At 36.2% G+C, this 16,598-nt stretch overlaps 1 protein-coding gene across 1 annotated transcript in view; it reads left to right on the plus strand.

Annotated features, from left to right (window-relative positions):
- The first annotated feature begins 10,814 nt into the window (after positions 1-10,814).
- LOC145725906 (potassium/sodium hyperpolarization-activated cyclic nucleotide-gated channel 2-like) overlaps positions 10,815-16,598 on the plus strand; it is a 30,709-nt gene continuing 24,925 nt past the window's right edge. The window contains exons 1-2 of the mRNA XM_081974822.1: positions 10,815-11,660; positions 11,718-11,933. Of these exons, the coding sequence (XP_081830948.1) occupies positions 11,272-11,660; positions 11,718-11,933 (605 nt within the window). The 5' untranslated portion in view covers positions 10,815-11,271. The remainder of the gene's footprint in view (positions 11,661-11,717; positions 11,934-16,598) is intronic.

Below are 16,598 nucleotides of genomic sequence, written 5' to 3' on the forward strand. Positions count from 1 at the left end.
ATAATCCTGTTATTTAAAAAAAAGCCCTTTGCTAAGCTAAAATAAAGCCAATATCTAAAATACAATACAACAAAATCGGAAATAAAATAAACACATCAAAAAATTAAATATTTTTAATAAATCTTATTAAAAATCAAAAAAGTTACAAACAGTTCTACCGTCCCTTTAATAAGAAAAGTGGCCATTTCTATTATCTACTATTTTTAAGGTAGAAGTTGAAAAAACTGTTTATAAACGACATGTAACATGTTAATATGAACATAGCCAAATTTTGTTTCGACTGTGGGTATTATTATACATATTATTTAGCACTTTTTTGTTAAGGAAACGCTTTTTTTCTAATTACCAAGATTAACGTTTACAAACTTATATGTTTTAATACACCGTTGAAAAAGTAAAAATCAACAAAGATAAATGAACTAAAAATATATAGGGTGTTCCATTTAAAAAAATATAACTTACTATCATATGTCAGAAATTAAACGTAATAGAAAAAAAACTGACTACGCCATTGGATTGGATGGAAACCGTTGTTCCTTTTTTGATAACTTTAATAGCGAATGAAATACAGAGGAGTTCCAAAATGACCAATTTTCAAAAGCCCTCCGTATCTTTAAAACAAAAGAAGTTTGCGCAGCCCACTCTTCGCCAGTCATCTCAGATCGGAAAAAGAGACCGGAACAGGTATGCTACTTTTTTTCTATCTATTACCGTTTTCTCTGTACCCCGTAAAACCATCGAAAATGCAGCACCCTGTACAGTAAGGAAACTTATCTTCAAAGATCTGCAGGCTTTCGTTGTCCACTGTTTTCATCACTTTAAATTAGATAGGTGATTCGGTCGTTCTCATTAAATATTTGCAAGCAAAACCAGTATTTTCATATAGAATTTAGCTACAAAGCAAATAAGTTAGGTAAAGACATTGAACGAGGTTATAAATGCAACGTACCAGACTTTTGATCTGTGGCTACTGATTTTAAATTTCCGAAATTTTAGAGCCGTTTTGGGTCTTAATGGTCAAACCTACGGTATTGAAAAAATTACAGTTTGATAACACAAAAAATAAAAACTGATTTCCCATGTTAATCTCCTATATTCAGGGTTCTCCTCGACACCTGGTATACTAAAAAAGCAGAGAAAAGTTCCTAAAGCAGCGATAACTTTAGACACATAACGTTACTGAGCGCGGTCCTTATGCTATTTACTAAAATCATCGCCAAGGCTCATGGATTAGGTGTCAATATTCAAAGAAAAGCAAGAAATTAGGTCCAATAGATGAACTGTGGACGAGATATTCATATTACATCTAATGATGGAAAAATAGATAGAATTTAACAAGCTTTAACTTTGTCTGTTGTGTGGATTTAACCAAGGCATTCGACATGGTTCGACTAGATGACGTAATTAAGATAAACCAGAACAACATCGATTACCGGTACCAAACAATTATACAAGATCTGAACATCAGAAGTAAAACAAGAATAAAACCGAGTAATTCGCAAATCTGAAGAAGTGCAAATCAAAACGGGTTTACGACAAGGGAACAGCCTTAGTTCTACCCTGTTCAACCATCTTTCACCATTAAAGTATTATGCTATGCAGATGATACAATCCTCATAGCAGAGAATGAAGACGACCTAAAACGCCTGTTATACAAGACTAAAGTAACAGTATACAAATTTAACATGAACATCGTAATAGAAAAAACACAGTCAATGGTTATCTCTAAAGAACCCATAAGGTGCAAACTGGCAGTCGACAACAAGATAATCCATCAGGTGAGATTTAACTACCTAGGAGTAGAACTATCAAGACTATCAAGGTATCAAGTCTTATTAAAGAAGAACACAAGCCATAAAAGCAACAAGAGTCAGCGGATACCTGAGAGATTTTATATGGCGAAATACAAAACACAAGCTGAGGATTTACAAAACATGGGTAAGACCTACTTTAACGTACTGCTATACTCTACCTGCTATAAACCAGAGCTGAAACGAAAAGATAACGAAAAGAATAATGAAAACGATAGTGATTGTGTCTCGAAAAGGGGAAGGAGAAGGAAAGGGTATCTGAATTGGAAGAAAAATGTTATTCCAGCTTCAATGAATTTCCAGCTCCTGATGATGGGTGTCATCATCAGGAGCTGTGTTGAATGTAGGATGGTACTATAACGTAATTCGGAAAAGCGGAAACCAAGAGAGTAGTCATGCCCGGTCTGAGAATAATGTGTTCATATTTTATATTTTAAAATTTGCTACAAGTAATAAACTTATATTACTTGACAATTTTACAACAATTTCATATTAAAGAAAACAGTTTTATAAAAATATGATACCGGCAAACGAGACGAAAAAAATTGTTACCATAAAAGAGACCAATAATTTTAAGGGTATCAAGTTACTTATTTGGGTCAGAGTTTAGCAAAATGTTAGTGGCAAAATTCCAATTTAAGTTGCAAATGTGGCAGGGACGAATGTCAGAATTAAAGAAGGATAAAAATGTTGGCCAATTACTAACCTGTAGATAAATTGGATTTTTCGCCGCAAAAAAAATGCGACAGGATGTTGATAAAATCTACTTTTGTGGCTAAAAGGCAATTTTACAAGGTTAAAAGTCGAGGCCAGGTAGTTGACAATCTAGCGGTTCCATCTGGTATAGTTAACGAACACGTTGTTTTTGATAATAACGGTAACAGTGCCAGACATTCTTAAACTATATTATTAATTTCATTTATTATGCCATTATCTTAGGTTCAGATTAATTTACATAATCTATAAATCCATTAAGATTTATCCTATGGAACAGGGATTTTCGATGCTTCGTGGCACGAACCTCATCCCGAAAATCCTTCTTAATGGGAAATCAAAACGTAGACACGCGCTGCTTCCTCGTTAATGTCAGCAATAAAATTCGATTTGAGATTAACAGTTTAAATAATTGCTGTCATTGAATCAATTTATTTAAATTGTTATCACTTTATTGTGTTGGGTACGGGATTTTCTGAATGAAAAAGAGTACAATTAAAACTTAACTAAACGCTAATGTCTCCACTGTAATGAATTTTACTACAGACTCACAGCATTGGTTGACTTAACACGATTGGATGACAGATGAGATACTGGCGCTGTTTGAGGAACAAAGAGGGTACAAGAACAAAGGGAATGGTGATAACTACAAAAAAATAGAAGCATAGCAACGATCAGGGAGAATTAGCGCAGGGTGATCAACAGCGTAAAATCATATGGGAAAACTATATTACAACCACAAAGACAAAGACCTCTCGGGACCTCCCATCACAAAAGAGGACATTATAAAAAGGCGATTGGCCCAGACCGCATACCTGAAGAGTTTTAGGCACGAGAGAAGCATTAGTTACGACTTAAGTACTGATTCAGAACTGCAACGATCAGAGAAAGGACATAATGATGTGTTTCATCGATTATAAAAAGGCGTTCGACTGAGTCCAACATCATAAACGGATACAAATCCTAAATAGATTGGACATAGACCAAAAAGACATCCGCTGCATTCAAAGTCTATTATACTGGAACCAAATGGCTGAAGTCAGAGTTGGTAACGATTTCACAGAAGCAAGACCAATTTGTAGAGGGGTCAGACAAGGTTATGTTCTCTCCCCACTTCTCTTCAATTTATATTCTGAAGCCATCTTTCCGGAAGCCCTAGAAGAACGCAACGTAGGCGTTAAGGTGAATGGTGTATGGGTCAACAATATTTGTTATGCGGACGACACAGTTCTAATTGCAGATAACATGGAGGATTTGCGGTATATGCTTGGGACTGTCGGGGAATGCAGTAAGACCATGGGCCTCAATATCAACACCAAGAAGACTAAATTCATGATAATTACTCAAAAGCCACAAGAACTTCAAAACTCAAGCCTAACATATAGAGCGAGTAAATTAATTTAAATATCTGAATGCTGTGTGAAAACTGGGAATCAGACACAGAAATCATATGCCGGATTGAAAACGCCCGCATTGCGTTCATGAAATTTAAAAAAGGTGCTCACCAATACTGATTTCGATTTTGGCTTAAGAATTAGATTTGTCAAATGCTATGTCTGGACAGTGTTGCTTTATGGCATGGAGGGATGGACACTGAAGGTGAGCACTATGAACAAGCTGGAAGCATTTGAGATGTGGGTCCATAGGCGTGTACTGAGGATTCCATGGACTGCAAGAAGAACCAACGATGAGGTCTTGAAAATAATCAATACAGACCGCGAACTGTTAGACACCATTAAACGTTGAAAAACAGCATACCTGGGCCACGTAATACGCAACGAGAAGTACCAATTCCTGCAATTGATATTTGAGGGAAAGAAAGAAATCGGCAGAAAAAAGATGTCATGGCTCCGCAACGTTAGACTGTGGACAAGATTGAGGACAATGCAAGAACTAATGCATACCATACGTAATAAAGAAGAGTGAACAAATGTGATCGCAAACATTCATTAATGGACACGCAGTAGGAGAAGAAGAAACCGGTTTATTTACTCGAATAATTGTTTTTTTCGTGAATAAAAAATGGTTTGATCCTTGCTGTATAAATAACTATTAGAACACTCTAAAGGCTTCCAAATGATCTTCAACTAGTCTAGAAACTCTCAAAAAATTTCAAGGCAATCTAAAAGCTTCCGTATGCTTTTAAAGCAGTTTAAAAGCTTCCATAAGTTTTCAAATGCTTTAAAAGCAGTCGAAAGCCTTCCAAAAGCTTTTAGAACAGTCTAGAAGCTCTCAAAACATTTCAAAGTCCTAAAGTTTCCGTATGCTTTTAGAACAATTTAAGAGTCTCCAAAATTTTCTAGAACCGTCTACAAGGTTTCAAATGCCTTAAAACAGTCTAGAATTGAAACATTTTGAAGTTAGAACAGTCTAAAATATTCCAAATTCTCTTTAACTAGTCCAGAAGCTCCCAAAAGATATCAAAACAATTTAGAAGCTTCCAAAAAATGATAGAACCGAAGAATTTTCAAATGCCTCTAAAGCATTTTAAAACCTTCAATATGCTTTTTTAACTGTCCAAAAGCTCCTTAAATAATACAAAACAATTTTGAAAATTCTCAAAACAGTCTAAGATCTTCCTTGACTCAAAAAAGTAAAAAATTTGGACCTCTAAAAGAGTTTTGTGGTTTTTTTTAGAGATTAATTACAGATCTTTATGCTTTTTTGAAGAAAATAGTTTTGCTTTTTAAGCGCTTTTTTTCACGATATTAGTGCTTTTTGATCCGGACTCTACTCATTAATATCACGTCACGAAAGCTTTTTAAGTATATTTACAAACTCGTAAGTACTTAGATGTGGAAGATCGTTGTTCCTTCTAGAGAGTTAATTATTTAAAGCTGCGAGTAGCACGTAAAACATTTTAGTGTTGAGACGTTTTCAATCAGCGAGTTAAAAGCAAGGTAAATTCGGAACCATTCAAGCTCGACGTTATTGCTTGAATGAAGGAAGGGCCACTTCAATTCCTTTACATTACGCTTTTGGAATTAAATCGATATCAAAGCTGAATAGTAAATTAAAAGGTCTCGCGCTAATGTTGAATTTTGGTAATTCTAACAATCTGTAAAACTGATTGAGTAAATCGATGTTATCGACGGTCATGCAAATACGATAATATAACTTATCAATGGTGGTCTAATAGAAGATATTGCTAATTTGACGTTGATTATCTATCTAATTAAGTGCTACATTTGCAAAGTAGGGCAACAGAGTCCAGTTTTTTCTTTTTTAATCATTGTAGTTTCTGTTTGTGTCCACTGCTGAACAGAAGCCTCCCGTAGTCCAATCCAACGTCTTCGATCCTGTGCTGCATTCATCTAATTTGGCTCTATTCTTTCAATATCGTCGGTCCATCTTGTTGGTGGCCAACTTCTGTTCCGAAAGGCCTCTTGTCGCGGTCTTCACTCCAGAATTAGCCTTGTCCATCGTCCATCCGTCATTCTCACCACATGTCCGGCCCAATTCCACTGTAACGTTGTTATGCGGTCAATTGCATCGGTAACTCCAGACATTCGGGGAAGTCTGATGTTAGAGACTCTGTCTCTCAATGATATGCCCGCAGCTCTCTCCATGGCTCTCTCTGTTACGCGAATTTCATTTATGGTTTTCTTTGTTGGTGAAGTTTCTGCTCCGTAAGTTAGCACAGGAAGCACACGCTGGTTGAAGACTTTTCTCTTTAGACAGGTTGGAATTAGGGTTCGACACGACAAGAAATCTTGTCTTGACTGATGATTTCTTGTCTTGTCTTGAAAAACAAATTCAAGAAATTGAAACATCTTGTCTTGACGATTTCTTGAGAACCTCTTTCTTGTCTTGATTCAATTAATTTCAAGATCTTGAAATTTCTTGATTAAGCGGGGATTTCCCGTCGCCCATGAAGTCTGGATGTCATAGCAACGATAGGCGAAATGTGATTCCCCGGCGTTAATTTCATTTGCTTGATGATAAGTAGAAGGGAGGAAGGCAGTGAAGTTCGTGTTCCTAGATACAAAAGTATCTTCTATTGTTATTATTTTTGTGAGATGAGTGACTCTAGCAAGTCTGAGCCTTTCGGTTCCGATTCGGGCTCCGAATACCTACCAGGCAAAGGACAGAAAAGCTATTACAATAAAATGGACAGTGAAAGTGAAAATAAATGTGAAGACTCAAGTGATACACATGAGAACGATGACGGATCTAGTGGTACCAAAAAGAAAAAGCAGCCTCATTCTCAAATGTTAGAGAGTGGCAAAAAACAAGTTAAAGATTTTTTTCATGTGGAAGTGGGAAACAGAAGCAAAAAACACTGATAAGATAGCCAAATGTATACCATGTTTTGAAAAATTTGGAAAAAGTGTTTACCTAAAAATGAAAAATGCCGGCACTTCTGGATTAAAAAGACACTTGAAAGCAAAACATAAGATGTTATTCGACAAAGAATTTTCTCAGGAAGGGTCCTCGTCCTCTACGGAAATCAGGTGCCTATCACAAAATAGCCAAGCACCCTGTACCAGTTGGAACTCAGCGAGGTCTGATGGAAGTGGAAGTGGTATTTTGGCTTGGGTAAACGAAAGTCAACGTAGACAAACTGTAAGTTGAATTGTAGATTTTTAAATATCATTAGTTTTTACTTAAACCGAAAAGATTCTCTGAAGTGTGCATAAATTTTACATTCTTACGTGTCCCCGTTGAGTCAAGTTAAAAAAAAATATAGAAATTATTGACCAATATCATATTTAAAAATAATTGAAATCCATAAACAAAGAGAAAAGATGCAGGGTAAAGTTATGTTCCAACTCAGGTTTGAAGTGGGGAGTGGGTCGAATTTTGACATTTGAATAATAAATTATTTCCCAATCATAATATGAACCCATTCTATAAAAAAATACCACGGAATAGAAGTACTTATTCCATTGGCACCGGTATTTATTACTCGATTTTCAATTCCAGGCAAGAGCAAGAACTCAGTCTCTAAACAAGGACACTGTTGATGACCTTCTCATCGAATTTGTTACGAAGAAGTATCTGCCTTTCAGTTTCTTTGAAGATGATGTGACAAAGCAGCTGTTTACATATTTAAATCCAGATGTAGTTTTACCTTGTGGTAATACTTTAAAAAGAAAAATTTTACAAAAATATGACACAATGAAGATCTCTGTTTCAAAGTTTCTCAAAGCATCTGAATCAAAAATTTCATTTACTATTGATGGGTGGTCGTCATTCGGTATGAAGGGATACTACGGGACTACAGCTCACTTCGTGGACAAGAAATGGAGACTTCAATTAATTGTTTTGGACTTTATACCTGCAGACGGAAAACATACAGGTGAATCAGTTGCCAACCTTTTCTTCGAGGTTCTAAATTCGTACGAAATACTGGATTTCATTCAAGGTGTGACAACTGACAATACGGCTTCTAACTTCACCATGATGCGCTACTTGGAGAACTTGATACCAGGTCTTGATCACAAAAACAAACACTTTGTATGTTTTGCGCATATTCTCAACTTAGCGGTACAGGATTTTATGAAAATTATTGAACCAAATAAAAGAAGATTCGAAAAAGAACCTGCAGAAAGTGATTTGGAATCTGAGTCTGACTCAGAGACAAGCCAAAGTAGTGTAGATCTTACTTCGCCTGTAAGTAAAATCAGAAGTCTTGTGAAGAAAATCAAATTTTCTGAACAAACTCAGCTTAAACTTAAAAGTTTTTGTGAAGCGGTAAACTGTAAGATGACTAAGCCAAAATTGGATATGCCCACAAGATGGAATTCAACTTTTGAAATGCTGGTATGGAGTTTGAGTGTGAAAGAAGCATTAAATATACTTTGCGATAATATCAGCAACTTGAAGGATTTAAAGATAACAGAGAAAGAATGGATTCTAATAAGCAATATTTGTCAGTATTTGAGAAGTTTTAAAACGCTTTCTTCCGTCTTTGAAGGAGAAAAATACTGCACACTTCCCATGGTTGTAATTGGAGTCAACATGCTTTTGGACAAACTGGAACTATGGGCGCACGAATTGGACCATAAAATTGAAAGGACTACTACCGACGAGCAGATGCTATACTGTATACAGGCTGCGAGAGATAAAATTGTGAAGCACTATAACAAAACAAACTGGATTTACTGTGTAGTCCTCATTCTAGATCCCCGACATAAAGTTGACACTTTTTCCTCCACTTCATGGGGAAAACTTCTGCAATCACAGGCTGTTCAAGTATTTATTTATTTATTTATTACAAACTCTACAGATATAACTATCCAATTACAGAGTAGGCAAAACGAAATACAAAGACAAAAAAAAAAATACATTTGTTCTAACTACTGCCTATAACTAATTTAATTTAAATTAATTCATTTGTTTCTCTTTTAAATGAGTTAAAGCCTAAACTAAATATATCAATATTATCCTGATATTGGTTATATAGACTACACATTACATTGATAGGAGAATTGCAATAGTAATTAGTTCTAGTATTATCGACATAGAATGTTGATGGTTTTCTAGTTCTGTAAGTTGAAACACAAAAATTTAATTTAGCCAATAGTTCAGGATCACTTATAAGATTGTGTATTAGTTTATACAAGAAGACAATAGATGCGATTTTTCTACGATTTTCTAGAGGTTTGAGATTATGTGCTTTCATGACATCAATTTTGGGTATATGGATTTCAAACCTACCAGTTTCCTTATAATATATATATCTTAAGAATCTATTTTGCACTCTTTCTATGGTGTATTTATGATTGTTATAGTATGGACTCCATACAATTGAACAATATTCCAATATTGGTCTTACATATGAAACATATAACATACGGATACAATTGGTATTCACAAATAATTTACTGTTCCTAACTATAATTCCTAACTATAATATTTGAAGAAGTTTTTAAAAAAAACTATTTTAATAAATGCGACCTCTCATATAAACCTATGGAAGATTCCAAAAATGATGAGGTAGATGACAGTGTTGATATGGAATTTGACTTGGACATTACTTGCCTATTCAAGAAAGAAGAAAACATTGTTCACTCAGAATTTTGGAGAAATGAAATTCAGAGGTATCTTAGTGAACCCAGAGCAAATAACTCTGAAGACATACTAGATTGGTGGAGAAGACACGAAAATATTTACCCCACATTGTCAAAAATGGCCAAAGACTTTCTCGCAACTCCAGCAACATCGGTACCTGCTGAAAGGTTATTTTCAAGAGCAGCTTTAACTGTGACCAAATCAAGAAATCAGCTAGCCCTGGATTCCGTAAGAAGTCTTATGTGCCTTAATTCCTGGCTTCTGAATTCGGATATAAAGAGCTCCACCAATACTTGTTAAGTGTTCAAATATTATTTAAAACATACTTGATATTTTTTGTTACCAGATAATACTTGAATTTTCTGATGTATGATCTTTATTTGTGTTTTATCTGTTAAGTTTTTATAATGAAACTTCAGTATTTATAATAATGTAAGTGAAGTATATTCAGCATTTTATAATAATGAAGAATACTGCCTTTTTGGCAGTACTTTTCACTTTTTTTAAAGACACACTTATTTACTTACATAAAGATCTTCTGCGTTTTTTTTTCAAGATTTCTTGATGTCTTGTCAAAAAATCTTGATATTGACATAACATTTTTTGTCTTGTCTTGAATATACAAATCCATTTCTTGTCTTGATCTTGTCTTGATTTCAAGACAAGATCAAGACAAGATCTTGACATAATCAAGAAATTGGCGAACCCTAGTTGGAATGTGCGACTTTAGAATGTTGCTTAGCTTTCCAAAAGCTGCCCAACTTAAGCCGATTCTTCGCGATATCTCCCGGGTTTGGTGGTCTCTGCCTATAAAAATTTCATGTCCCAGTTATTTATATGAGACTTGTTCAATATGACTTGAACCTAGGGAAATTCGTTCACTCACTACCAAGTTGGTCATAAACTGGGTCTTACTAAAGTTGATTTTTAAACCTACCGTTTCCGAAGCATCATTCAATCGCCTGAGCATCTCCCTCGCTTCGTCAATTCTGTCTGTAACCAAGACAATATCGTCCGCAAATCTCAGGTGGTATAGTCTCTCACCATTGATGTTTACTCCCATATCCTCAAAATCGATCATTTAAAACATGTATTCCAATAGGGTCGTAAAAAAGTTTAGGAGATATAACATCACCCTGTCTCGCACCTCTTTCTATGGGAAAATTTTCCTTATAGTCATGCAGTTGTATGCAAGCCTTGGCATTTTCATAGACGTTTTTAATGATATTAACGTATCTGTAGTCGATACGGCATTCTGCTAATGCGTACAGCATTTGTTGTTGATTTAACATGTGGCGACTTACTTCGCACACGTCCACACAGATGGCACCACGCATCACAAACTCTGCTAACATCAAGCCCGCATTGTCTGTCACGTTTCAACTACATATAGCAGTTACAAGTCATCTTCAATCGTGTGTATAAGGCACGGAGCTCTCAAAGCGTTACTGACGAGTCCAACGACAGGTCCCGGGACGAAACACACTTTATCGGTCAATAGGCAACACGCCCCAGGCAAGTTCACATATCATCAACGTCATACGCCATCCCTGCCATTCTCCCGCTCACATCAATGTGTATAATTCATACTTTGAAAGTAAACCTGTAAAATACAGACCAATTAACCAAAATGTACAAAACAGTCATTGACAATCAATTAGCTGTCACCAATTCCGATATTGCCATGCACAATTAATAGGTCATCAGCAAAAATAAATAAAATAGCAATATGTCGGGTCAATTACCGAAGATGCCTATAGTCTCAGCCACATCGTTTCATGATATGAAAAGTTCCACCGTCGATATCTTAACAGCAACTGACAAACCAGTCCTTCGTTGGCTCTCTTATTTCAGCTTCATCCAAATAAAGTGGGCTGAATTTTCCAAGCCCCATGTTTGCGGGTTGATAGACACAATGAGGGACACTCACATCGTGAACGAACTAGTCGACACTGGAATGTTTATAAGGTTTCGACGATGGTTTGAGAAAATTTTCATGGTCAGCAAGAAGCATCCTTACACCAAAATTGTGTTTAAGTCCCTGAGTGAAATAAGACGCGAAGAAGTCAGACACGTGTTAAATCACAGATCGATGATCCATCCTTTTAGCGAGTTTTGGTAAACATTTGGTATCCTATCCTAAGGTATATAATAATTAAAACTATCATATTTCAGCATGTACTGGGAATTTATTATGGCAGTGTTCCACATATTCTATTTGGTTTATGTAATTTCCGACAATTTAGCTTACGTGTCGCCACATTACATTATTTTATGGGTCAAATTCGCATGCGACATTATAATGTCCATCCATATTATATTAAGTTTCTACATCGGTTATTGGGATAAAGAAAATATGATTGTTGTTATGAACCAAAAACTAGTGGTAAGGTAAGTAAATACTTAAGTACGCAAAGATGATATCCAATAGTTCGTATTTAAATGATTAGTATTTTTGGTGACTTTTTATTTTTATTGCGACTATAAAAGTGGGCTAATATTAATTAATTCAAACTGAACTAGTGTTGAGATTACCACAGACTTTAGATGACAGATTACACTTTTGGAGAGTTTGTCCCCTCGTCTTACTGTCACCCCCATCCACAGGATTATTTGTGACTCCGGGTTATATGACTTGATCTATGCGGAAAATTAAACAAGAATAGGGAGATTTGAAGTCTGTTTATTCACAAATATACAAGGTGTTTCAGAATTAGTCTGTAACAATTTAGCAGTTTATTCTAAGGGCCGGTATTTTCATCTGCTAACAAAGTAGCTAATAACTATTTGTCCACTAAAGTTTTGCTGCGCATTGCTATTTGAAGGATTGAAATTCAAAATAATGTTTTATCATTGTCAGATGAGTTTGATATGTTATTTCTTTGGAATCAGTGGTTGTTAATTAAGCTCTTTAAAGGCAATCTGTTTGAAAAAGCAGAAGGAACATATTTCGTGACCATAAAATGGAAATAAGAAGAAAGAAAGATCAGCAATAGTCGATTAGGTGTTTCTGGGTTCGCTAAAGTAGCTCATAACTATTTGGCCACTAAAGTGTATCCCAAAGATCAATTTTCAAATAAGTTATATCCGTATTTCAAGGCAAGTTTATTTGTCGAATTGTTCTTTGGTGAATTGGTATTAAAAGGGAGGTTTTGTTATTGTCACATTAGTTTGAATTGTCATTTCTTCGGAATCTCTGGTAATTAATTAAGCCCTCCAAAGACAATCTATTTGAAAAATTGAAAGAGTCGTCTTTCGTGATCATGAAATGGAAAAACCAAATCGGAAACCCATCTACAGAACAGGAAAAATTCCTTCCAAATAGCTCCAATTTACGTTTGTGGCGATTCCAAAAAGCTAAACGCCTCTCAGTATGACAACCCCATGATTAGCCTGTTGTTTCACGTTCTCAAAGTATTCCTAAGAATAATCCATTCACAGATTTATAAAAAATGCCAAGAACAAATGAGTTATACTCAATCTGGATTTCAGAATGGACTCGGTACACAAGAAGCTTTATTTTCCTTGAACGTGCCAAAATAGAGATGTAGGGACTTATCGCATTGATCATCGGAAAGCATTTGATTGCATCAGACATCAGAAGATGCTAGACATGTTATAAATACAGCTCTACTATCTCACACAAGGTGTGGATTGTTGTGATGCTAGCAAACCTCCGATTGGAGATGCTCTGTACAAAGAAGAAGAAGATTAGCCTAACCAGAAACAGAAAAAATAGTATAGATAACCAAAAAGCTGTTAGATGGGTATGAAACAACTGATAATGAAACACACCCAATAGATATTCAAAGAGGAGTCAGACAACTGTTACTCCATTTGTTCATGCGCTAATATTATACAGCCTGTCCAGGAGAACCCTTGACATAGGAGATTAACATGGGAAATCAGTTATTATTTTTTTGCGCCTGCATTTAATTGGAAAACCGCTTTAGATATAAGTTGTAGAGCACATTTTCGGCTATCAACTTTAATTAATAATTCCCTTCCCTCGTTTCAAGAATACACACCCTGGTATATCGGAAAGCAGTTTGGGGAAGAACGGAAGGTGGAATTGGAGGAATCATCGTAAACATTATAAGTTTTGCAGGCGATATAGCAATAATAGCAGAGAGATGACCAGCAAATAGTCCTAGAGAAAGCATAAAAAACTGGAACTAACAAGGAACATAAGTAAAACCAAATCTATGGTAATATAAAAAAACTGCTATTAACAACATACAACTTACACTGGAAGGTAAGCATCAGTTGAAGAAGGTTGACAAATACTGAGGAGCAAGCAATTGGACCAAGATGAGAAGATAAAGATCAGAATAGACAAAGCTCGGACAGGATTTGTAAAGTAAAGGTAAATGTTTACAAATGGCAAATTGAGTTTGTCCATTAGATTAAAGTTTAAAATGTTTGGTATCAGCTGTTATATGGAGAATAAACTTGGACGTTAAAAGCGCAGTCCATAACAAGACGGGAAGAATTTGAAATGTCGCTCTACAGACGCATACTTAAAATTCCTTGGACTAATAGAGTAACAAATGAGAAAGTACTAAGAAGAATTTGTCATAACGGCAAACTGATGACAATCGCCAAAAAAATAAAAACAGCATATTTGTGTCACATACTTTGCAATAACAAATACTCTTACAAATAATTATACAAGGAATTGCTGCCCTATATTGCGACCGTCGGGTGGATCTATTGGGGTCCACATATAATAATATCTTCAATCATAGCTCACTCAGAATATCCAGTTCTTCCGGGAACCAGATGACTTTTCTAGGCGAGATGTTGTTCAGAACCTCTGGCCGGAGTATCTTCTGTCCAAACGCGCCAAACCTGGATAAAGAAAGCTATTTAACAAAAAGAGATTAGAGAGAGAATAAGGATTGATATCCTCCAATGACTAAGAAGTGAACTTAAAACACTTTGACTCAAGAGAAGTAAACAATGATTATAAGAAATTAGTTTATATTTCATCATCATCATCATCCTTTAGCGCAACAACCCTGGGTGGGTCTTGGCTAACTGCACCACTCTCTTTTACTCAGTTCGGTTTTCCATTGATCTATGGTTGTTGACGCAGTGGAAAAAATAGCCACCTTAAAATGGCATGGCCTGGGCATATTGCTAAAAGAACGGACGACCGATGGACTAAAAAGATTCTCGAATGGCGACCAAGACGAATTGGATGCAAGCGGCACAGAATAGAGATACGTGGCAACTGTTACGAGAGGCATGTCCAGCAGTGGACGCAGCCAGGCTGACTGATGATGATGATTTAATGTTGTCTCTCCAACGCATTTTGGGACGACCAAGTGGTCTTTTTCCTGTTGGAACTTCCTCCCACACCAGTCTTACAAGTCTTTCGTCATTCAGCCTGTGTACGTGGCCTGCCCATCATAGCCGTTGGCATTTAATCTCTTTGTCCTAATGCAATATCCATTTGTAGTCGGATCATAATGGGGTCCAAAGATTTTTCTGATGATTTTTGGTTTAAAGCGTCTAAGTTTTTCTTCGTTTGCTTTGGTCATTGTCCCCGTTTTGCATCCATATGTTATATATATATATATATAATATTTATTTCACAGTACCGAGGTACAGTAAAAGGGCTATCGGCCGCGTGGCCTTTCTGCTCATGGTACATGCGAGAGAAAAAAATAAAATAAATTCTGGTCAACACACTTAATTAACATAACAATAATGTCTATATACACTAATATTTACACACATACAGATGTTTTTCACACTTAATTGAAATGCTCCAACAGAGTGGAGTAGGAAGAAATGAAGCGGGATTGTCGAGTTGGTCTTTGAAGGGAAATAGGGATTATTATGGTCCAGTTCTGGGGGTTGTTGTCCCATTTTGTCTGTAGTTGTGTTAGTCGTTCAGTAATTCTTGTCATTTTAGTTCGTTCGTACAAAAATTCATTGGATGGGTTGTGAAGCGGGTTTTCGGGGTGTCTAATTTTTGTTATGAGTCTAAGAGCAATTTGTTCTGTGACCTGTATGTGTTTTTTTGTCTTGTCAGTTGCATTTGCTCTTAGTATATGTCCATAATCAAGTAGAGTCCATATTGTCACGTTTATTATAAAAATATACCAAACACTTAAGAGGGGTTATTCTTCGTGTCGTTGAGCGCATGGAAGTTCGGGGAGGGTGAGTTTGGTTTTAGCCCTTCAGCTACACCGTAAAGGGGCACGCAAGGTGTTCTTGTACGATGTGACCAAAGGACCAAGTGAACAACTGACAGGGTTAAGGGTTCTAACGGTCACTTCAAGTTGCGAGAGAACCCTTCTCTTTTCAGCCTGGGATCCTGAGAGGGTAGCGAGCCGACCCACCACTTCAAGTTAGGGAATGTTGCTCGCCGACCAACCCGGAGACCAGTCAGTGACCTCCCTCTGGGGAAGACCCCAGAGTTCGGTGCCTTAGCCGAGCTACGGTGCATCTTTTATACTCGTCAGCTAACCTCATTACGTTAACCTTGCTGACTTTGGTGGTTACTGGGTGTGCACCGTAACTACTAACACGGGTGTGACAATATGTTATTATCGGCCTGACAACGGTTTTATAAATTTTAATTTTTGATGTTCTTGTTATGTTTTTTGATTTCATAAGATTGTTTAGTGCGTATAGGCAGCGGTTTGCAAATTGGATTCTGCCCTTGATTTCTTCAGTGACCTCGTAATCTGCAGTGATTGTGGCTCCAAGGTATTTGAAACATTCTACCCTTTCAAAATTAAAAGTGTTGACTGTGAGGTTTTGTCCTATTATATCTCTCGGCCCCATTCTGTTAATACACATATATTTGGTTTTTTCTTCGTTCACTTTAATTCCACCTCTCTTGCTGTTTTTTTGATCTCATTGAAAATGTATTTAACGGTTATGACGGAGTCTCCAATGAGATCAATATCATCTGCGTATGCTAGTAGTACATTGGGACTTTAGCTGTTAGCAATTTGAAAATCAGTGAGTGGACTAACCTCAGTGTTGATCAGTTTCACGTTGTAAGGGAAGCGTTTTGGGAAGTGATCGCCAATCTTC

Source organism: Ips typographus, linkage group LG3 (genome assembly GCF_016097725.1).
Source record: "Ips typographus isolate SLU linkage group LG3, UJ_Ityp_2.0, whole genome shotgun sequence".
NCBI lineage: Eukaryota > Metazoa > Arthropoda > Insecta > Coleoptera > Curculionidae > Ips > Ips typographus.